This window comes from Panthera pardus, unplaced genomic scaffold, assembly GCF_024362965.1.
Source record: "Panthera pardus isolate Hobbes unplaced genomic scaffold, ASM2436296v1 HiC_scaffold_18, whole genome shotgun sequence".
In the NCBI taxonomy this organism is placed as follows: domain Eukaryota; kingdom Metazoa; phylum Chordata; class Mammalia; order Carnivora; family Felidae; genus Panthera; species Panthera pardus.
In genome coordinates, this window is record NW_026526743.1 from 1,361,800 (window position 1) to 1,383,657 (window position 21,858).

Here is a 21,858-nt window from a genome sequence, read left to right on the forward strand (position 1 = left end):
CCCTGTCTCTTTGCTCAGCCACACTGGCTTCCTCACTGCTTGTCAAACGTTATCAGGCAAACTCTCACCTCAGGGCCTTTGCAAGTGCAGGAATGTTCGTTCTTTCTCCAGATACCTGCACTGCATGCTCCCTCCTCTCATATTCTCACTGAGGTCTCCCTGCTGCCCTCTCTAAACTTACAACCGTTCCCCCAGACGGTTCTCCTTTTGCAGCCCTGATGCTTCCTCCCAGGGCAAGTACCGCTATCCTAGAATTCAGAGTTTAACTACTTATTTTATGATCTGGCTCCCCCCGCCCCCGCCCCAAGAATGCAAAATCCCCAAGGCCAAGATTCTGTGCCTTTTCTTCTTTTCTGTATCCATAACATCTACACAACAGCCTTTTCTCAGTACCACAGACTGACTTAGCATTTTACAGCCATTTACTCCTCACAACAGAAGCGTTCTTGACCGCATAAATGAACACGTAGCGGACCCACAAAATGGGAATAATTTTGTGAGGATTTAATGCCAGGAGGCCTGTGAAGTGCTCAGCATAGAGCCTGGCACAAAGTGAGTGCCCATTAAATGTTGCTATTATATAATGCCCACTGCACAGAAGACTGAAGCTCTGAGTGACCTGGCCAGGAAGGCGTGGGGTCCAGATTAGAAGCGATGTCAGTGTGACCCAAGAAGCCACTTCCTAAACCACGGTGCTAAGACACGGTGTTGGGGAGAAAGGCAGTGGGAGAACCCAGAAACTAGCGCTGGGAATCCAGAGGGCAGGATTTTTTTAAGTCCTGACTCTGGCCCAAACTCCCATGTGTGACCTCGGCAATTCCCTTCTGGTCTCGAGGCTTCAATGTTCTCTGCTGTAAACTGGGGGAGTCATTTCCCTTCCCTGACATGGGGATGTAACAGTGCGAGGGTCAAATGAGAGAAGTGATAGGGGAGCACTCTGGTAGCTGTGAAACCCGACGCTTTTCCATTCTAAGATCTGCACCTCTGGCAGAGGCCTCACAAAATATCAAAGCACCAAGAATTCTAGGCCCTGGAAAGCAAACTTTAGGTACCCAAACTTATAAGGACGGCCTGGCAAACGACCCGATCAAGTCTCTCCTTGGCCCCGCCCCTAGTTCCTCTCAGTCCCAGAATGTCCCGCCCATATTACTACTGCCCCCTACACTATGGGCTCGTCTAGACGTCAGTCTTCACGTGCTCTCTTCCTCTATTGGCTGATATTCCTAACTCGGGCGAGGGCGCCCTGCCCTGCCCCCTGCTCCACGGCCGTTCTTACTATTGGGCTACCCGCATGCCCCTCTTCCAAGAACCCTCCTTATTGGCTGTAGAGCTTTGCCGGTTCGGGCTGTGATTGGTTGGAAACAGAAGTCCATCCCCTGAGCAACCACCAGAGAGGGGTTGGAGAATGGAAAGGTTGGAGAGATGTGGGGTCAAACTCACGCTGAGCGGGCGGGAGGCAGATATAGGTCTTGAAGAACTCGCTTCGGCGGGCGGCCTCCTTAATGCGGTTGGCAAGCGGCTTGCTGACCTGCCGAATTCCCAGGTATAGCAGCTTCGCCATAGGGAACGCGCCTACCACCATCTTGGCGGTCGCACGGGGCACGCGCAACCTTGCCGACTGGGCGGGGCGCCTCCGATCTCTCCCTCCTCCCCCGCCCGTTCGTCTCCGTGCGTGCGTGCGTACGTGCGTACGCTCGGGGAGGGGGCACTGCAGGGGCGCCCCTTGATGTCACCGCGTCGACGCTGACGCTTGACGTCCGATCGTTGAATATGCAAATAAAAAGCGGAAGTGAGGCGGGTCAGGGGGCGGAGCCGTTAAACTGCTGCTCGCGGGAGCGTGGTTGGGTTCCCACGCCCGCTTTGGCTGTTGTCACCGTGTTCTTTCGTGACGTCTTGTACTTAGGTGGCTTCCCCGCTTAAAGGAGTCTCTTAATTAGTCCTGATTAGGGCTAATGAGTCCCAAATGCACTTTCCCCGCAGGTTAGAGCCCTCACTGGGAATAAGAAAAAACCGACCATGAAGTCATACAGACCTGGGTTGGGATCCCAGCTCCGCCCTTTGCTTGCTTGTGATGTTAGGCGAATGATGTAACCTTTCTGGGCATCAGTATTCCCGTCTACAAAAGGGGACTTACCTTGTTAGGTAGTTGTAAGGCTTGCCTGCGAATCTTGAATGTCGAAACAGTGAGTGAGCCGTGGTAAATGGTTAGAAGGTGCCAGTCGCCGCCCTCGATACACAGCCCTTAATGCTATACAGGTATTAACATTATTATTGCTAACTCCAGCCTGAGGGTGCATTCCATTTCCAGAAATAGCTAATCCAACCCTTTCCTAAGTGACTGAGGCACGGAGTCGGGGCGGGGGGCTAGCAGAGGTCTCTCAGCCAGCAGAAGGGGGATAGCCCAGCGTCTTGGCTAGTAAAACCACACCCTTCTCAAGCAGCCCCACTTCCTCCATTGGTGGGCGAGGGTCCCCAGGGAGCTGGCTCAAGAAGGAGTTTAAGGACATGTCCCAGACTGTCCTCCTTTACCCAGCAGGGAGCAAAATCATATAAACAAGGTCAGGGAGGGGTTGAGAGAAATTTCTGGATGACGGAGTCTTGATGGGTAATTAAGAGATTCTAGGAGAGAGAGGGGAGGGCAGAAGAGTGGTGTGTAGGAGGAAGCGGCCCTTCAGAAGGCAGAATGAGAGCAATCGGGGCTTTCCAGGGGGGGACTTGGGGCTTTCCTCGGCATCCACTCAGACTCCTTTCGTGTCCTTTGTCAAATCCCTGAGACAGACGGACCTCCTTATCTCCATCTGTAATAATGATGGCACGGACACGTGTGAACCCGGTTATTCTAAATTAGTAAAAATGCCAAGACTCCATAAAAACTACCCTTCTGGACTGAAGGTGTGACAGAACTTGGCACCTATTCAAGGTCAATTATCTACTTGGAACTAAACCCCTCCCCAATTTACAGACTGGCCAACTGAAGCCAGAGGAAGAAAAGGATTTATCCAAAGTTCCAGGGGTAATCAGATTGGAGCTAAGTCCCAGAATGGATTTCTGGGTCCCTGCCAGGTCTTCTCCTTATTCCTGGGATGTTAGTCTGAGGCCCAGAGACCTATTCAGGGGCTGAGGTCCCCCCTGATGGGTTTAGGAAACTTCCAAACCGTACATGACTTTTTTCTGTTTATTTCACTGCTGTTTCCTCAGCTCCTAGAACAGTGCCTGGCACACAGTAGGTGCTCAATAAATATTTACTGAATAAACGGGAATGAGCATTTGGTGGAGGGGCAGAGGGCAGGCTGTCATCTGATTCTCCCAGGAGACTGTGTTCCAGAAAGTTCTGGCCCCTTATATGTCCATCCCAGTAGCTTTATGGCTTTGGTGTGGGAAAGTTATGAGGCCCCGTAAATCCCAGGCTTCCCTCTTTTTCTCTCCGCACCCAACAAAGCCCCAACTTCCTGCATATCAGTTAACCCCCCTCCTGCAAAACCATTTTCCTCATTGAATCTGGTTTTTGTTTTTGTTTTTTTTTTTTTTTTTTTTCTCATTCCCCTCCTCCCTCCTCTTCCCTTCTCTGGGAAGGGTTTCCAGGAACCTCTTCTGGGGCAAGGGTGTGTGTGTGTGTGTGTGTGTGTGCGCGCGCGATGGAGATCTTCACATTGCATCAGGAGCTTGGAGCCTGTTACACATCCATTGGGAGGAAGAGACAGAAGTGACCTATCAGAAAGGGCAAAGCCTGTCCAGCGCTGGGTGCTCCCTCCTGCTCTCCAGCGCGGTCATGGAAGGATGGCCATTCCTCGTGGCCCCCGAGGGCAGGGAGAGGGAGGGCGACACCATCCACCAAGGCAGGCCGCCTTGACCACTCTGGGGCCTGGGAACAGAAGCAGAGATGGAGAGGGGAGAGAGAGCCCAGGATAACCCCAACATTGACTCACCAGCTGTGTGACCCTGGCCTAGTCATTTGGCCTCTCCAGTGACCGCCTTGGAATAGGGCCTGGGATCATTCCCGGAGGTCCTTCTAGTTCAGGCCCTGTGGTCACCCTTTTCTCAGGATGGGCAAGGGGCTGGTGTTACACGATCCCACAAGGCCCTGCACTCCTGCTTCCATCATTTTGAAGCCTTCCTTCAAAATAAATCCCAAAGCTGACCACTGTTCCTTGCTCACCACGCCCCCCCCCTCCCCCGTTAAGCTGCCAGCACAGCATCTCCTGCCTGAAACTATGGCAGTCACCTATCACTGGCCTCCCATACTGGTTCCCACTCAGTAGCCAGCAGGATCCTGTTCACACTTAAGTCAAATCCCACCCCTCCTCTGCTAAGAACCCTCCTGTGGCTCTCCTTTATTTCAGAGTAGAAGGCAAAATTCTCACCAGGACCTACAAAGCCCCCAAAAGGTCGGCCCGTCCTTTGCCAGTCTCATCCATCGGCGACCATTCCCCTCACCCTGCAGGCCTCCTGCTCCATCTATACCACTGTTACTTGGCTTTGCATTCTCTGCTCCCTCTGCGTGCCGTCCGCTTCCCCACCGACAGCCACACGGCTGACCCCCCACACCTGCACGTCTTAACTCGAATGTCGCTTTCCGGTGAGCCCTCCCCCGACCTCCTTCTCTAGATCAGAGTTCTCCGTCCCCTCAGTCGGCTGCATTTTTCCCCAGTACACTTACCAGTTCCAAACATTGTATTTATTTTTATTTACTTGTTTACCGTGAGCCCCGTGAGGGTGGGGCCTGGGCTGATTTGGTCACCCTTGTGTTCCCAGCCCCAGCCAGCACAGGGCTGGGCAGAGAGTAGATATAAATAAATCTCTGTTGAACAAATGAATAAATACCCTTCTCTTGTCCTGAGCCCCTTCCCAAGCTTGCCCTGCTCGCCACTCTTCCAGCCAGTCTGCCCCGATTGCCCTTCCCTTAGGTTCTGAAAGTCTCCCTGGCCCTCAGTCCTGACTTGGAGAACACGGTTTATCTAGAAACTCACACGTGTTCTTTGTGCCCTCACTCCCTTATATGACCAGGGGCTTCCCAAGGGCAAAGATGTTCACTCTGCACTCAGTGAATTTCTTCTTCCGTCTCCTTCAGTCACAAAAATTCTACCTCCTTGTTGGAAATATCCTTTTTTCTCTTTTGGTCTTTACCTTCTGGAGACCAAACATTTGACTTCATTTACCTTGTCCCCTCCTCCAGGAAGCCCTCCCTGACTCACAGACTGGGTCCGATGTCCTTTGGGCTCCCTGTCTGAGCCCCCACCCAGTCAGGATCATCACTGTCTGGGGGCAGGTCTGCCTCCCCCATGGGAGTGTGGGCGAGTGAAGGAGGGCCAGCGGTGTCCTTGGTCACCGCTATGTCACGAGTACCACCCAGCGCAGTGCTAGGCACAGATAAACTGAAGGAGGTCACGGTGGATGATGATGGACCAGTGACCCACCAACCTCACCGTTTTCCTATTTTCTTACACTCTCCCGAATGTTAACGCAGCCTTATTTGCATACGGTTTGCATACATCAGACCAGGAGGGAAGGGAATGTGGGCTACGATTTGAGGAGCGGGGAGAGGGAGTTGTGCGCAAGTCGGAGGTTCACTGTGCTGGCGGCAGCATCTTTAGCTGGACCTGGTCCGCCTGGGAGGGTGGAGCTGCCGCCCAGCCAGCTGCCATGGCCTTGGCCATGCTGTTCCTCTTGGAAGTGAGCGGGGTCTCCAGGGTGAGCGACGCGTTGGCCATCTCCTGCGGCTTGTCACTGGCCAGGAAGCGGAGCAGATTGTGCAGGGCCTTGGCCACGTCGCTGCGGGCCCCCTCGTTGACGAGGCAGTAGAGGATGGGGTCGGCCACGCAGTTGAGGCTGGTGAAGGCCAGTGAGCTGTGGTACGCTGAGAAGACGCGCTCCTCGAAGCCACAGTCCCACGGGCGGCCCAGGTAGACGGCGCTGCGTGAGAGCAGGAGCACGTGGTAGGGCGCAAAGCAGACCAGCACGATGGCGATGAGGCTGAGGGCCAGCCGCTTGATCTTGGCCTTCTCCTGGCGCTCGGTGGACACGCTGCCCCGCACAGCCCGCAGGATGCCGCGGTAGGACAGCAGCATGAGCGCCCACGGGAAGAGGAAGCCCACAAAGACCCGGTAGAGGTTCATCCAGGCCACCCAGCCCTCCATGGGGAACTTCTCAAAGCAGAAGGTGTGGTTGTAGCGGTCACGGAAGAGCTCGTCGTGGAACAGGGGTGCCGAGTTGGCCCCCAGCTCCGTGGCCCAGACCACAGAGCTCACGGCCACGGCCGTCTTGACGCGGCGCAGGCGGGCAAACCGCAGCGGGTGGGCCACAGCCAGGTACCGGTCCACGGAGATGCAGCACAGGAAGGCGATGCTGATGTAGATGTTGGTGTAGAAGATGAACCCGAAGAGCTTGCAGGAGCCGGGGCCGTGGATCCAGTTGTCGTGGTGCAGGAAGTAGTCGACCCACAGCGGCAGCGTGCAGATGTACAGCAGGTCGGCGATGCTCAGGTTCATCAGGTACACGCCCAGCTCGTTGCGCTGCCGCACCTGGCGGTAGGCCGCCCACAGGGCCAGGCAGTTGGTGGGCAGGCCCACCCCGATGACGAAGATGTAGAGGGACGGCGGGAAGAGGTGGTCCACGCGCGAGTCCACGTGGCAGCCCTCCCACGTGCGGTTGCCCATCCTCGGCACTGGGGCTTTCGAGGCACTTCCCCTGGCCCACGGGGGCTGTGGGGCCACGGGGGGCGGGAGGCCATCGGGCCCCCTGAGCCCCCTCCTTGGGGGCTCAGGGGAACATGGCGGGAGGTAGTCCACGGGGAAGAGACGAGGGTGACCGTGAATTGTGGGCCAGCCTGGGCGGGGAAGGGTAGAGCTGGAGAGGGAAAAGTTGGAGGAAGGACAGAATTAGGACAGGGAGGAGGCGTGGGGGAGGGGGGGCGGGATTATAAAAGCTTTGTCTTGTCAAGGGGGTGTCTACAGACCCAGTCAGAGTGTAAATGAGGGAATACTGGGGTACAGGTGGTGGTAAGAGGAAGATATTTGTACGGGGCGCCTGGGGGGCTCAGTCAGTTAAGCGTCCGACTTGGGCTCAGGTCATGATCTCAGTTTGTGAGTTCAAGCCCTGCGTGGGGCTCCGTGCTGACAGCTCGGAGCCTGGAGCCTGCTTTGGATTCTGTGTATGTGTCTCTCTCTCTCTCTGCCCCCCCTCCTCTCTCTCTCTCTCTCTCTCTCTCAAAAATAAATAAACATTAAAAAAATGTATAAAAAGGGAGATATTTGGAGAGATCAGAGAAAGTAAGTGTGGCTGTGTGGAAATGGCAAAATATGCAAGATAGTTTGAGACAGGACAGACCGCAGTCAGGGAGTGTTGAGAACGCCAGGCAAGTTCATTCAGGGTGCCGACGCTTCCCGGGACCCCGGTGTGAAATAAGGAAATAAGCAAGGTAGCCAGCAAAGAGAAGAGCGTGGAAAAGCAGGAGACCTCGGTCCGGGGAATGTGGGAAGGGTTTTTAAGAAACAGGAAGGAGGTGAGTAAGGGCTATGCAAAGGAGGGTTACAGATGGAGTGAGGAACTTGAGGGGGGCAGGGGGGGGACTCCTAGGTCGATCTTCGAACGAGCCGAGCAGCAAGCTGGGGGGAGGTGGCCCACCTCACACAGCAAAGCTGACTTAACAGCACCTGTAGGGAGAGAGGTCTCCAGTGAGGGGAGTCAGGGACACCCCCTTCTCCCCACACCCCTTGCCATAACCTCTGGGCTGTAAGAGGGTGGACGTCCTCCTGCAAGAGGGTGGCGATGCCCAATTGAGCCTCTTTCTAAGCAATGGATCTCTAAAAGTGCAGGTCTGGGGATCCAGATATATTTTCCCGGACAGATATTAAAATAAAGACCCAACGCAGATTTTCGAACTTCCTTCCAGGGAACTGTGTAAAATGCACCACTGTGGCATCATGCTTTGGGAAATGCTAACTCTGTCATTTCACAGACAGGGACGTGGGGCCCAGAAAGACTGGTCGCTCCCCCCAAGGATACACAGCAAGGCCATGCTGGCGGCTGGGACCCGTCTTCCGCTACGAACCCAGGGCACCCCAATGTTGACAGTGATAATAACGGATAATAACAGATAGTTTATTGAGGCCCACCCCATAGCAGACCCTGTCCTAAGCGCTTTTACGGGTATTAATTCATGACATTTTCAAGAACCCTACGAGGAAAATACAGCTATCCTTTCTAGTTGACAAACTGAGGCACAGAGCCGTTCAGAGACCTGTCCAAGGTGCTGATGATGAAAGAGAAAGAGAATCTCGGCTCTCACCCTTTTTCTCCAGCCTGTGATCCTGTTTCCACCCAAGAGTAACCGGACCTGGACAGAAAGGGGTCCTCGGCTGGATAGTGGGGGCTGGGAACCGTGGCTGCTCTGGACCGGGGAAGGGGAAGGGACAAGAGCTGCTGGATGTGATCACATTCGGACAGCAAGGGGAAGCCCTGGAAGCAGGGCCGGCAAACCTCCCTCGGGGACTGCTTCCCTCATTGCCTCTCCCCTGCCCTAACTTCCCTGAGTGTGAATCCTGGGCCTGTCTACCCCTTGGGGAGACCTGCAGACACAGGGCAAAGGACAGTCATGGACCACCCCCTGACCATTGTCAGCCCCAGAGGGAAGGAGAGTGAAGTCCTGAATCAGCGGCATCTTCGGAAGCCACTCTATCCAGAGCTTTGCACAGAGTTGGATTTTTTTTAATTTTTTAACGTTTTATTTTACTTTTTGAGAGACAGAGTGTATGCAGGGGAAGGGCCGACAGAGAGGGAGACACAGAATCCAAGGCAGGCTTCAGGCTCTGAGCTGTCAGCACAGAGCCTGATGGGGGCTCGAACTCACCAACCGTGAGATTATGACCTGAGCTGAAGTCGAATGCTCCACCGACTGAGCCACCCAGGTGCCCCCAGAGTTAGTTTTTTAAGCTGTGAAAGCATCGTCATCATTATATTATTATTATTATTATTATTATTAATCTTTTTAAACAAGATCTTAACGGGAAACCCATCCAAGACAGTGAAAAGCTGCTCGGCATGCCCGGTAAAATGAGGTGGGATGAGGGGAGCCACCTTTGAAGGGTCCCCAGGACGCACTTAGAAAACCACTGGTTGGGTCAATTGGACATATGGGGAAACTGAGGCCCAGACAGGGGAAGGGGTGAGCCCAAAGTCATACATCGGGCTCTTGGGAACGTCCCAGATGCCTCAGCATCTTTCCATGGGAAAGTCCTCTTGGCCCTACCTCCACCATAAATCCTGAATCCATGTATGTCTCTCGGAAACCCCTGCCGCTGTCCGCCGTGCACTACCGTCACTGCCTGCTCGGACCTTTCCAGTAGCTCCTCACTGCTTTTCAGGCTGCCTTTGTGGCTTCCTTCAACTTGTTTCCCACAGGGCAGCCACAAAGGTCTTTTTAACATGGAAATCACTCCTCAGGTGACTTCTGTGCTTGAAACCGCACCCCCCACCCCCAGTGCCTTCCCAGTGGCTTTAGGGTAAAATGCAAACGGCTTGCCCCAGGTGACAAGGCACTGCCGGACTTTCTCCCCCGCCTCTCCTCCCCCATCTCAGCAAGCTCAAGGCCCATGGCCTTCTTTTCAGCCTCAAAACCTTTGCTCTTTCTCAGATCTTCTTAGGACGAAGCTCCCTCACCTCCTTCACTTTCATGGGGAGGCCCTCCCCACCCAGAGTCCCACCCCTCCCAACACCACCCCCACCCCGGGACGCTCTCTTCACATCACCTAGTATCTTGTTCACATCTCTCTGCGGGTCTGAGGTGGACATTCCAGGAGGGCGGAGACCAGGTGTTGACTCCTGTATCCCAGCACCCAGGACAGGCCCAGCATATAGTAGACACTCAATAAATGACTGTGGCTTGAAGGAACAGGCATAGGTCAGCCCATCCTGTGATCCAAGAGAGGCCACACAACCCTCCTCCTCCCCCCTCCCCCCTCCCCCACCCGCCCCCAACAAGTTCAAAGAAGTCCCTGTGGGGGGTCCCAGGGAAAGAGGTTGGAAGGGAAAAAGTGAAAAGGGCAGGATCTATCCGCTACATAATTGACTTTGAAAGGTCAGGGCTGAGTCCTGTTTAGTAAGCCCTACCCCCTGTGGGGTCCTCGGCAGCCAAGCGGCTGCCCCCACCCCAGACTCACAGGCAGAGGTTCCTGGATCCTGTGGACAAAGGAGAGGGCTTGCTCCTGGCTGGAACAGCAATCCGGTCCCTTTGAATCTTCCCCACCCAGACCCAGTCCCTCAAAACACCCCCCCTCTCTCTGCTCTCAGCCTCCCCTTCTCTCTGACCCTTGGTCTCCTCCTCTCTCCCCTTCTTTCTCTCCCTCTTCTTGTAACATGGAGAAAATGCCTTCTTTTTTCAGAGTCTCAGTTCTTCTGTATAAAAGGGGGGGGGGGAGGGCAGAACTTTTATATTCGTCACATCGCAGACACGAAAGTCCTTGGTAGAACATCACAACATCTACAAAATGTGCAGCATTTGAACAATTATTATTCCACGGATGAGACAGAGGAACCACAGCTGGGAGTTCCCTCTGTCCCACCCACTCAAGACCCCCCCTGGATTCAGCTGGGGTGGGTACACAGGCATGCGACTTCTTTCCGGAAGCCAGAGGAAATACACTTCTCATTGCTAATTTCCTCAAGGGGGAACCAGTTGAGCGCTCATCTCATCCTCCTCCCGTCCCTCCTCAACCCACCTGCTTCCTGGGGATTCTGAGCATGGGGGAGGGGCATTCAGCCCTCTCTTCTCCCCACCTGAGATCTGCCCACCATCAAACCCTCAAAAGCACAGGACCAGAAACTCTTAGAATTCTACAGTGCAACTGGTCTATATGCCCCAACTCGGGGTGCAAGGCTATTTCTGGCCCCTTCCTGGTACACATGGGGAAACTGAGGCCCCGCGCAGCAAGACGGTTGTCTGCGTCCTATGATGTGTCAGAACTGGGCAGATCTCCTATCTTCTTAACCAAAGAGCTTCCCCTCCCCTGAATGCTTTCTCTCCTCACTCCCTGTGCTCCTGTCATTTTTCTCAAGTCGTTCTGGGGTTCTCAGCCCCCTTGGAGAATCCGCTAAAAGACACAAGGATTTTCTCAGCGCAAAAAAGCAAGTGACCACAGCGTCTTTTGTGCCCCTTCATCAACTGACTCCCTTGCCCAGCCTCCTGGGGTCAAGACCCTGCTAGCCCCTCCCCCAGAAGGGCAAGGAGGAGAGATAAACCCAAGTGAGGAGAGATAGTGAGGGGGCAGGAAGGACTGGTCAGACCCCGGCCTCCACTTTATGCCTCAGCTGCTCAAGCCAGATAAGTCCCTGGGCCCCACCAGCCACCCCTAAATCCAGCAACACTAAAGGACTGAGAGGGTTGAGGACACAAGACTAAGATGGGACGCAGCCCTCACCCACCCACCCACCCACCCCCGCCACCCTCGGGGTTCACTCACCAGCCTTGTCCTAGAAGCCACCAGACTGCCCCCCTTCCCTCCTTTGCAGGCTCCGGCTTACCACCCCCTTGGCAGCCCCGGGGGACCGGCCAGCTCCGGTCTGCTCATTAGGGGACGAAATGTGATCACCGCGCCTCGCTCCCCACCTGGTGCCCTGGCAGCCAGGCGGAAACTGGGGGGCAGTCAGGCCACCGTGACCACCTCGCTGGGCCTCAGTTTCCCCATGCCTACCAAAGGGGTCCCCATCACCCCCCCACCTCCCACACCCGCCCAGAAGGGACGCCAGGGTCCTCCTACCCTACCCCTCTGACAGTCTCCATTCCAGCGTTCTCAAATCCTCGGGATCTATTGTTAGTCTGGTTCATGGTTTACCATTCTATTATTATAACATTCTAGAGCTTTACCTTTCTTCCATTCTATTATTATTATCCTAGCGGCTTTCCATGCCCTTACCCTTTAAGTTTCCAATATTCTAGGAGTCTCACATTCCAAGATTCTAAAGTTCTATTGTTAGAACACTATGATTTTTTTTAAACATTCTACGACTTTCATAATCTATTATTAAACTCTCAGTGATTATTATCTTTGCCCAGCAAACACACATACGTACTTCCCTTTTCTTTTTTTTACAGAAATGGGGGGACATACTCTATCTACAGTGAACCCCGGCTCCTTTCCTCTTCCCTTGGCTATTCTGCTTTTTAACATCCCAGCTGCCTGACATTCTAAGATTGTGCAGAATTCTAAAATACTAGGGATTGATGGGAGGCTGGGGGGGGGGGGAGTAAGTAGTCATCTCCCCGTAGCCCCTAATATCTCACTACCTGGGGGGTGGGGGGGGGGCTCCTAGGAACCCAGGCTGCTCCCATACCCCTGCCCTGCCGGCCTTCCCCTCATCCCTCCCAGCTCGCTCACACCAGCTGAGTTATTATTTGTCTAGACACAAACCAAATTATAGGCCCTGCCCCGAGGGAGCAGTGGGCTTCATGGGGAGGGTCAGGAGAAGGCGGCGGGAATTAATCCCTGCACCCCCCCCCCCCCATTTGCCTCCTCCTCTTCCCTCCTTCTCTCAAACTCCACCCCTTCCGCCCAAACCATCTCTTGTCCCTTCTCCCCTCCCCACCACCACGGTTTTAGAAATATTTTCTCTTCTCTCCTTCTCAAACGCTCCCCTCAGGATTCCAACGATTCATACCCTGGCATTCTTCCCTCGTCACTGTGAACACCTCTTTTCCCAAATTAATCCGACTTACTGGCAGCAAAAGAAGCCGGCTCTCTGGATCCGGGCTTCAGCTGAACCGGAGTCCCAGCCCCCAGCCTGGCACTGGCTCACTGTGGGGACTGCTGCTCTTGGGCCCTCAGTCTTCCCATCTGTAAAATGGGTGCTTGGCCCAGCCGCCTCGGTAAGCCCTTCGAGCTCTCTGCTTTGACCTCTGAAAGCTGCCAAGATTCCAACATCATTTTTTTTTTTTTTGAGAAAACAAATTCTTTTAACGTCTATTTATTTTTGAGAGAGACAGAGTGCAGGCGGGGGAGGGGCAGAGAGCGAGGGAGACCCAGAATCCGAAGCAGGCTCCAGGCCCCGAGCTGTCGGCACAGAGCCCGACGACGCCGGGCTCGAACTCACGAGTCTTGAGATCATGACCTGAGCCGAAGTCGGGCGCTTAGCCGACTGAGCCACCCAGGCGCCCCGACACTACTTTTTTTTTGGATTGAAGGATTCATATATCCTGAGGACCTTTGATTTGAAGGTTGTGCAGCCCCAGTCTTCCTGATCCTTCTCACGTCCTGGGCCGTTCCATTCAAAGACTTCACACCCAAGGGTTCTTAATTATGATTCCCAGAGTTCAGGAGCTGCCCATTGTCTCTCTCATTTCCTCCCACTGGGATCCCCCAGAAAGGGAAACCTCCCCGTCCTCACCCCAAACCTGAACTGGAGTTCATCTGCAGAGCCAGAGCTTGTGAGGAGCCCTCTTGGAGGGTTCAAGAGGAAGGGGGCTGGTGGTGGGCCCTGGGGTGGGGACCCTGGGGGTGGGGGGTGGCCCCTATCATCTCTGTGCCTGCACACAAATCCCCCAGCGCACATCCTGCCTGAGTCCACAACACACATCTCACGGCCAACAATGCCTCACAGAAATTCCAGAGCTCTCCCTCAGCCTCGTCGGGGGTGGTGGGATGTCCAGGGCAAGCAGCGGGGGAGGAGGGAGGGAGGTGGAGGCAGGAAGGAGTTAACGGTGACCTAGCCAAATCCTGGAAGGGAGGAAGTGGGGGAGGAAGTCCACCCCCCAGCCAGGAATTCCTGAAATTGGAGGGTGGGGTGGGTGCGACCTCAGGAGCAGTGGGGTGACTCTCTAAAGGGGGCTCTGGGGTCACGGTGCCATTCAGAGTCCACCAGCCCCAACTGGCAAGCCTGCTCCCCCCCACTCCACTCCCAGGCAGCTCCTAGGCCCAGGGGAAACCTCTGGGATGCACCAGAATTCGGAATGAGGTGACGATGGGGTGACGGTGCCAGTAGAGGGTCTTTAAGATACACAGAGGAAGAGACAGAAATACGAGAGAGAGAGGGAGGGACAGGAAGGGAAAGGGCAAAGAGGTGCACAGAGACCGGGAGAACCACGGAGTTGGAGGCAGAGAGCGCCGCTGAGCCTCAGAGGGACAGGGGCAAAGGGAGACAGGGAGAAGGGATACAGAGACGGAGAGGCAGAGCCAGAGACCGACGGAGATCCGGCAGAGACACAGAGACATCCAGAGAGGCAGAAGGAGAGGCACGCCGAGAGGGCGAGAGGACCGCAGGTGGGGACCCATCAGAGACGGGCGCCGAGAGGGGAGGCCGACCCAGAGACGCGGTCCGCGCGCAGACGGCGGGAACGCCAGCCCCAGAGAGGGGCGGGGACGGGCCGGCGCGGGAGACTGAGGCAGCCGACGCCCGGGCGCAGGGCCCCCGAGGGGCTCGCCGAGGAGCGGCCCCCGGCGGCCGGACGCCCGGCGGGAGCCGGGGAGGGACCGGCGCCTACCTGCGCGGAGCGGCTGGACGGGGCGGGCGGCGCCTCTCTCGGCTGCAGCTGCGTCTGGGCTCGCCCGCGGCGCAGGGACCCGGCGGCGACTCCTCCCGGCCCCGGGCCGCAGCCGCCGGCCGAAGCCCCGCCCCGCCCCGGCCGGCCCCGCCCCCATTAACCCCTCCCCGTCGCCGCCCCTTAACCCCTTTAAGCTTTCACCCCGCCAAAGGCAGGAAACCTCACCTGCTGCCCTAGCGCCCCCAACCCCCCCCCACCCCCGCGAGTCCCCAGCCTGGAGGCCGGGCCCCCATCTCATTAACCCCGTGTGCTGACCCTCCCTCCAGCCCCACACCTCCGACTCGACCGACCCTTCAGACTTTGACCCTCGTTGAGCTGAGCTATTTCCTCCCCTCCCAGGCCCAGTCCTTAACTTTCTGGTCATTGCGTGCCTCCCTTCCCAAGGGACAGCACAAACGAGCGGGGCCAGGGCCACCCCTGGAAGGAGTGCTGCCTCTTGGCTAGCCAGACCTTAGGCTAATGACTCTGTGCCTCAGTTTCCGCTTCTGTCCAAGTGGTCCCTCGCATGGCAAGTGTCATGGGGAATGTCATTTCGTAGTGTTAACGCTACCAAGTCTATAAAGCATGCCCCCCTCCGCCCCGTCCTTCCGTTCCTCCCTGTTCCATTTACTTTCCCCCCCCCGTAGAAATTGTCCCATCACACATTCAATGTACTTCATCCCCCCCCCCCCTTTTTTTCATTATCTGTTTGCATCTGGTTTCTTTGCTGCTGCCCAGCAGATAGCCGGACACACGATAGGTGTGCAAGAGACCCGTTTTCAGCGAGTGCATACGGGAACGATCAATGCTTCAAAAGCATTTGCTGAGTTTCATTACGACCATCACGACCTTCAGAAATTGGTCGTGAGAATTCATTCCATCTTGGTCAAAGCACTTGGGACAGACCTGGCATGGAGCACGCAGAAACGCCAGCTATTAGGTTCACAAATTCGTTTGTCTTTCATTCTTTTTTTCATGTGTTTGTTTTTAAAGTTTATTTATTTATTTAGAGACAGAGAGCACGGGGGCGGGGCAGAGAGAAAGAGGGAGAGAGAAAATCCCAAGCAGCCTTCTCCTCGTTGCCAGCCCAGAGCCTGACACGTCTCAATCCCATGAACCCTGAGATCATGACCTGAGCCAAAATCAAGAGTCGGATTCTTCACCGACTGAGGCACCGAGGCGCCCCATCTTTCTTTATTTTCAATAAAAATTAAAGTGCCCGGATCTTGGGGCACCTGGGTGGCTCAGTCGGTTAAGCGTCTGACTTTGGCTCAGGTCATGATCTCATGGTCCGTGAGTTCAAGCCCCACGTCGGGCTCTGTGCTGACAGCTCGGAGCCTGGAGCCTGTTTCAGATTCTGTGTCTCCCTCTCTCTCTCTCTCTGCCCTTCCTCTGCTCATGCTCTGTCCCTCTCTGTCTCAAAAATAAATAAATGTTTAAAAAAAATAAAAAATAAATTTAAAAAAATAACAAAATGCCCGGATCTTAAGGAACAATACCATGAATTGTGACAAACAGATACACTCATGTGACTAAGCACCCAAATCAAGACACAGAACATTTCCCGCACTCAAGAACATTGTTCTTTGCTCCTTTCCGTTTTTTTTTTTTTTAAAGGTAGCTATTCTTATAGTCATTTGCTGTGTGCCCTTGGACAAGTGACTTCCCCTCTCTGAGCCGTATTACCTACTTCTTCTCAGGGCTCTTGAGGGACACAGAAAGCGAGAGAGTCAACCAAGCGCCCAAGCGACCTGCAAAGCACAGAGGAATAGAGACATTTGCCTTTCTTCCTCCTTCAAGGACACAGTCGGGGAAAGCATTCAAGGGAGGTATCACGAAGGCTGTAGCCCCTCCCGACAAAGAACCCGGGACGCGTCCTATCAGTTTCAAGACAAGCCCCGCAGACCCCTCTTGTCAGAACAAGCTTGGTCATTCCAAGCTCCTCCTAAGAAGAAATTCCAAGGGGCCACTGGCAGTGAGGATCCCCTTGTCTCTTGGGCTCACCTGGGGGGAAACAACTAGCCATTCAGGTCTTAGGTGGGAGCATTTAGGAAGGGACGTTTCAGGGGGGGTGGGAACGGTGAAGGAACCCACATAGTATGAGGCGGCAGCAGGGGACCAGCCACAGTGAGAATCAAGCCATTGCCACTCTTAGGGCAGGGAGCTGGGGTTTGGAGAGGAGGCCACAGAACTCGAGGCTCAAGGCAGAGGAACGCAGCCACCGCCAGAAGGGCAGGGATGCAGGGAGGGGCCCCCCAAATAAATACTCCCACCTCTCCCCTCCTGCATTCCTACTGCCTCCAATAGGCAGAACCCAACCAGAAGGCGGAGAGCGAAGGACCCCCGTGGATGGAGTGGACACAGGGCGGTCTCCCAAGGTCCAGGGCAGGAGGAGAAGGGCTCAGCGTCACTCTGGGGGGCAGGTGGAGAGAATCGCCCGGCACTTTTTCCATGCAGGTCTAAGACCCGGCACAAGGGGGCGACAGAGCACCGGGAGCACCAATGAAAAAGGCTGTTTCCAGAGCGTGGGCCACACAGAAAAGGAGGCTTTGATTTGAGAGCGGTAGGAAACTGGCTTCTGAAACCTGGGGGTCTGGAGGGGTGATAGGATGGCTGAGCGGTACCGGCTGCGTAGGAGTTCTCCAAGTGGATGCATTCAGACTTGGTGTCCGGATGCAGAGGGAACCGCATGTACGGAGGCTCAGAGGCATGAAATGTCGCAGGGAAGGGCAAACACTGGTGGTACAGATGCCTGGAGATGACAGATGGGGGGCAGGAGAGGCTTCTGGCTGGAAGAGCAAAGAATAAGAAAGGATTGGGGGGGAAAAAAGGGGGAGGGCGGCTGACATTCAATGACCCCTGACTAAATTCCAGGCACTGTGCTAAGCACTTGGTGTGAATACCTCATTTAATCCTAAACAACGGCAAACAAACACACCTACACGGAGATGCCATTTCACAGATGCAAACACTGAGGCATAGATGAGGAAGTTGAAACGCAGGAATTTTGGCAATTGGGTTCCAGTGCTTTAACCACTGGTTGGCTATTTCTCAGGGTGGGAAATCGAGGGTTGAGGTGTTTGAACTTTGGCCCCCTTTGTAGAAGAGACTTTCAACTCGCTCACTCAGAGAACTCTCATATTCATCCAGCAAACATTCCCTGAGCCCCTGCTGTTGTGCTGGGCAGCGCTGGGGACACAGCAGTGACCGCAACGGCCCTGGCCCTTCCCTTCCAGGACTGGCAGCCAGTGTGGGGGTGACAAATATCCCTTACAGTGACACTTCGGCAGGTGGGAGGGGGGTGCTGGAAGCCAGAGGGGCTTTGTCACAGTTTTTTTGGGGGGGGAAATAGGAGGGAGGAGGGAGGAGAAAACTATTAGAATTTCTACCTGAAACTCTCCCCTCACTTGGTTCATTTCTTCCTCATCCTTCACTGTTCCACTCTGCTATCCCCTCCAGGAAGCCCTCCTGGTGCTCCCTAGGTCTTCCTCTGCCCCCTCAGGGTCATCATTGTCTGAGGATGGGTCTGCCCTCCCCAATAGACTGTGAGTACCTTGAGGGCAGGGCTGGGGCTCTGTCCCTCACCACTGTGCCCAAGCATTGCCCAGCTTACGGACTGACCTAGAATAAACATTCTCCTTGCATACATTAAAGAATTCATTCGGGGAGCCTGGGTGGCTCAGTGGGTTAACTTCAGCTCAGGTCGTGATTCGTGAGTTCGAGCCCCGCGTCGGGTTCTGTGCTGATGGCTCAGAGCCTGGAACCTGCTTCAGATTCTGTGTCTCCCTCGCTCTCTGCCCCTCCCCTGCTTTCATTCTCTCTGTCTCCCCAAAATAAAGAAATATTTAAATTTTTTTTAATTTAAAAAGAAACTTGTGATTCCTGCCTATATGATAATCTATAATCTTTTTTTTTTTTTAAAGATTTTTTTAATGTTTATTTTATTTTTGAGACAGAGGGAGACAGAGCACGGATGGGGGAGGGTCAGAGAGAGGGAGACACAGAATCCGAAACAGGTTCCAGGCTCTGAGCGGTCAGCACAGAGCCCGACGCGGGGCTCGAACCCACAGACCGTGAGATCATGACCTGAGCCGAAGTCAGAAGCTCAATTGACTGAGCCACCCAGGCGCCCCTATAATCTTTTGACCTTTTACAAGATCTGCAAAAGTATACATAACTCTGTAAAAACTATTCATTCTCTGGAGCATGTTTCCCAAGCAGCTGTCCTAACTTGGGCTCGAATAAAACTCTTTTTCTTAGTTTTAGGGATTCTTTTTATTTTTAAATAAGTTTTTAAGTTTATTTGTTTATTGTTGAGAGAGAGAGAGAGAGAGAGACAGAGAGCGCAAGGACTGGGGAAAGGCAGAGGGAGAGGGAGACACAGAATCCGAAGCAGGCTCCAGGCTCCGAGCTGTCAGCACAGAGCCCGACGCAGGGCTCGAACTCAAGCCGTGAGATCATGACCTGAGCCAAAGTCGGACGCCTAACCGACTGAGCCACCCAGGGGCCCCTTACCTGTTCTTTTAATACTTGTATTCCTTGGGCAATGGGATGGCCATACATGTCATTAGGGCGGCTGGAGATCTTAAGACTCCCGTGTAAGGTTTCCTTCCAAATAACCAGGTATGATCCCTCGATGAACATAAACCCAAGATTTGTCTGACCACGTGCTTCCCGAAGGGGACCGATTAGATCTAGTTGGGGCACTCCCCTAACGGGGGACCACTCTCCTGAGGCTGGATCATGGATAAAGCTCATGAGAACGTTGCGTGAATTAGAAAAGAGTTCCATATTTTCATCTTTTCTCCGTGTCTCTCATATGTCCTTACCCATTGGCTGGTTGGTGTTCTCGAGCCTTCTCTCAGATGGAAACTACTTCTGGCTTAGATATAGAATGTTTCATGTGATATGAAATAGCTGCCCCTTCTTGGGGCGCCTGGGTGGCTCAGACACTTGAGCGTCCAACTTCAGCCCAGGCCATGATCTCACGGTTCGCGGGTTCAAGCCCCGCGTCGGGCTCTGTGCTGACAGCTCGGAGCCTGGAGGCGGCTTGGGATTCTGTGTCTCCTTCTCTCTCTGCCCCTCCCCTGCTTGCGCTGTCTCAAAAATGAATAAACACTGAAAAATCAACAAACAAACAAATAAATAAAGTAGCTGCCCTTTCTTAACAAAGGTCAGGACCTCTTCCCTACCCATTAATACTGGATCTAGAGGCTCACCAAGGGTTTTATTATTGGTCATCACGTATATCAGCTCCAATCTCTGTGGCATTTCCGTCCGTTCATGGACACCCATTCCAGTCTAGAATGCCATGGAGAGGTGAAGGGAGGTCGACATCCCTTCTCAAGTGGCACAAAGGTGTCAAGAGCGGTCAGGGATGAGGGATGTCTCCCCCCCCACTCTGAACCCCAAGAACCTTCGCCAACATTTCCTGATGGGACGCCATTCAGAAGCTGAGGGCGATTTTGGTACCTATGGACTCCTAGGTAGTTAATGGACTCTCCTCGTTTTGTAGGAATTAACCACGCATCAGCTTCCTCAATCCCAAAGGATCCCTTCTTGGACCGTCTCCTAACATACTGGCGTCGATTTGGATGTAAAAAAAAAAAAAAAAGCACCAGGGCCACCTGACTGCCTGCGACTCTCGCCCCCCGGGGTTGCGAGTTTGAGCCCCATGTTGGGTTTAGAGCCAACTGGTAAATGAATGAATGAATGAATAAATAAATAAATAAATAAATAAATAAATAAATAAATAAAGGAGGCGCCTGGGTGGCTCAGTCGGTTAAGCGTCCAACTTCAGCTCGGGCCATGATCTCACAGTTCGTGAGTTCCAGCCCCACATCAGGCTCTGTGCTGACAGCTTGCGATTCTCTCTGCCCCTCCCCACATTCTCTCTCTCTCTCTCTCTCTCAAAATAAATACAAAATTTATTAACAAATAATAAAAAAGGAAAGAGAAAAAGCAGCAAACCCAACCCCCAAAGGGCACAACTCTCTCTCTCTCTCTCTCTCTCTCTCGCTCACTCGCTCGCCTGCTCTCACATCTCAAGAGTGTACTTTTTGCCTTTGATATACTTTCCCGCTGTGCCGCATGTCTGTCCTTGAATTCCTTCTCCTGAGGAGACCAAGAACCCTCAGCCACTCCTTTGGGTCTGGCTAGGGGACTCTGGGGTCTCCCCAGTTCCCCCGGCAACATCTTTCTGGCAACCACAGAGGGACAAGGTGACAGCGACCCTCTTTGTGGCTGAGTCGCCAGCTCTTGCTTCCTTGCCCTTCGTCGCTTAGTCACTGTTCTCCTTTGTTCCGCTCTCTCTTTTGATCTACAGGAAGAGGCCTAAAAAGGACACCTCGTGTGCTTCCTTCCCTTCTCTTCTTTTGTTACACTGTTGGCCTCCATATAAACTAGAGGATGGGAAAGTCTGCCCAGAAAAATGTCCCCACATCCCACATGGTCAGGCCTTTATGGCACTGTACCAAAACCCTGATCTGTCCATTTGCCTTTAGGGGGCCCGAGGACACCCCTCCTGACTCTCTACTCTTTTTTTAATGTTTCTTTTCTTTTCTTTAATGTTTTGATTTTATTTTTGAGAGAGAGACACACACACAGTGAGAGCAAGGGAGGGGCAGAGAGAGAGGGAGACACGGAATCCGAAGCAGGCTCCAGGCTCCGAGCTGTCAGCACAGAGCCCGACATGGGGCTCGAGCTCACGAACCGTGAGATCATGACCTGAGCCGAAGTCGGATGCTTAACCGAGTCACCCAGGCTAATCTGGTTTTTTTTTGTTTGTTTGTTTAGTTGTTTTAGAACAATTTTATTTATGTTTTTTTAGAGACAGAGAGCGTGAGGGGGCGGGGGAGACAGAGAGGCACAGAGGATCCAAAGCAGGCTCCAGGCTCTGTGCTGACAGCAGAAAGCCTGATGCGGGGCTCCAACTCACAAACCTGGTGTAGAACCTGGATCTGGTGTAGATCTTGAGAGCATCTTGGTGGACTCTGTGTTGTCTGTGCGGTTTCCTCCCTTGTTAGTTTCCGGGTTAGGAAACTAACTGGAAACTAACTGGCTAGGATCCCTGGAGCCAATTGTCTGATTAGTCTCCTGCTGGCCAGGGACTTTAAGGAATATTCCCAAGCAGCTGCCCAAACACCTTTAGTCTCAGGGAAGTTCCACCTTCTCCGGCCCGACATGGATTGCCTAGTTTCACTTTCTGTTGGTGGAAGGAAAAAGTGTGTCTGTTCATCAGCAGGAGCTGACGAGCTTCGGGGCCAGGAGCCCTCTTTCTCTGCCCTCGGTGCTTTTATCCACCTGCAGCCTTCCTGGAGGCGCCTCACCTCTGCTGCCCCCCCACCGCCCTC

General features: G+C 54.0%; 2 protein-coding genes and 1 long non-coding RNA gene across 7 annotated transcripts in view; all 3 read right to left on the reverse strand.

The window, feature by feature from the left end:
* Nucleotides 1-3,502, reverse strand: part of OPA3 (outer mitochondrial membrane lipid metabolism regulator OPA3) — a 71,503-nt gene extending 68,001 nt beyond the window's left edge. Inside the window, exon 1 of one of the 2 annotated variants that reach the window (XM_019425995.2) lies at nt 1,441-3,502. In XM_019425995.2, the coding sequence (XP_019281540.2) occupies nt 1,441-1,582 (142 nt within the window). In that variant the 5' untranslated portion in view covers nt 1,583-3,502. The remainder of the gene's footprint in view (nt 1-1,440) is intronic. The other variant, XM_019425994.2, reaches the window with a different exon arrangement.
* A 1,163-nt stretch (nt 3,503-4,665) lies between these two features.
* GPR4 (G protein-coupled receptor 4) lies at nt 4,666-14,581 on the reverse strand. Of its 4 annotated transcripts, XM_053905486.1 has the most exons (4): nt 14,468-14,556; nt 9,744-9,876; nt 9,245-9,411; nt 4,666-7,649 (listed from the first exon to the last, which is right to left on the reverse strand). In XM_053905486.1, exon 4 carries the CDS (start codon nt 6,651-6,653, stop codon nt 5,565-5,567), a length of 1,089 nt encoding a protein of 362 aa, XP_053761461.1. In that variant the 5' UTR covers nt 6,654-7,649; nt 9,245-9,411; nt 9,744-9,876; nt 14,468-14,556; the 3' UTR covers nt 4,666-5,564. The 4 variants fall into 4 exon arrangements, with proteins under 4 accessions (XP_053761461.1, XP_053761463.1, XP_053761460.1 ...); XM_053905488.1 differs by lacking the exon at nt 9,245-9,411; XM_053905485.1 differs by lacking the exons at nt 9,245-9,411; nt 9,744-9,876 and having other exon boundaries at nt 14,468-14,581.
* Nucleotides 14,582-15,312: 731 nt separating this feature from the next.
* On the reverse strand, nt 15,313-21,561 carry LOC109253226 (uncharacterized). Its single transcript, XR_002074291.2, has 2 exons — nt 21,448-21,561; nt 15,313-17,295 (listed from the first exon to the last, which is right to left on the reverse strand). It is a non-coding gene; the product is annotated as an uncharacterized LOC109253226 (long non-coding RNA).
* Nucleotides 21,562-21,858: the final 297 nt, after the last annotated feature.

Bases quoted from the DNA above. Each gene is read 5' to 3' on its own strand.
- GPR4 (XM_053905485.1), bottom strand. From the start codon at position 6,653: ATGGGCAACCGCACGTGGGAGGGCTGCCACGTGGACTCGCGCGTGGAC.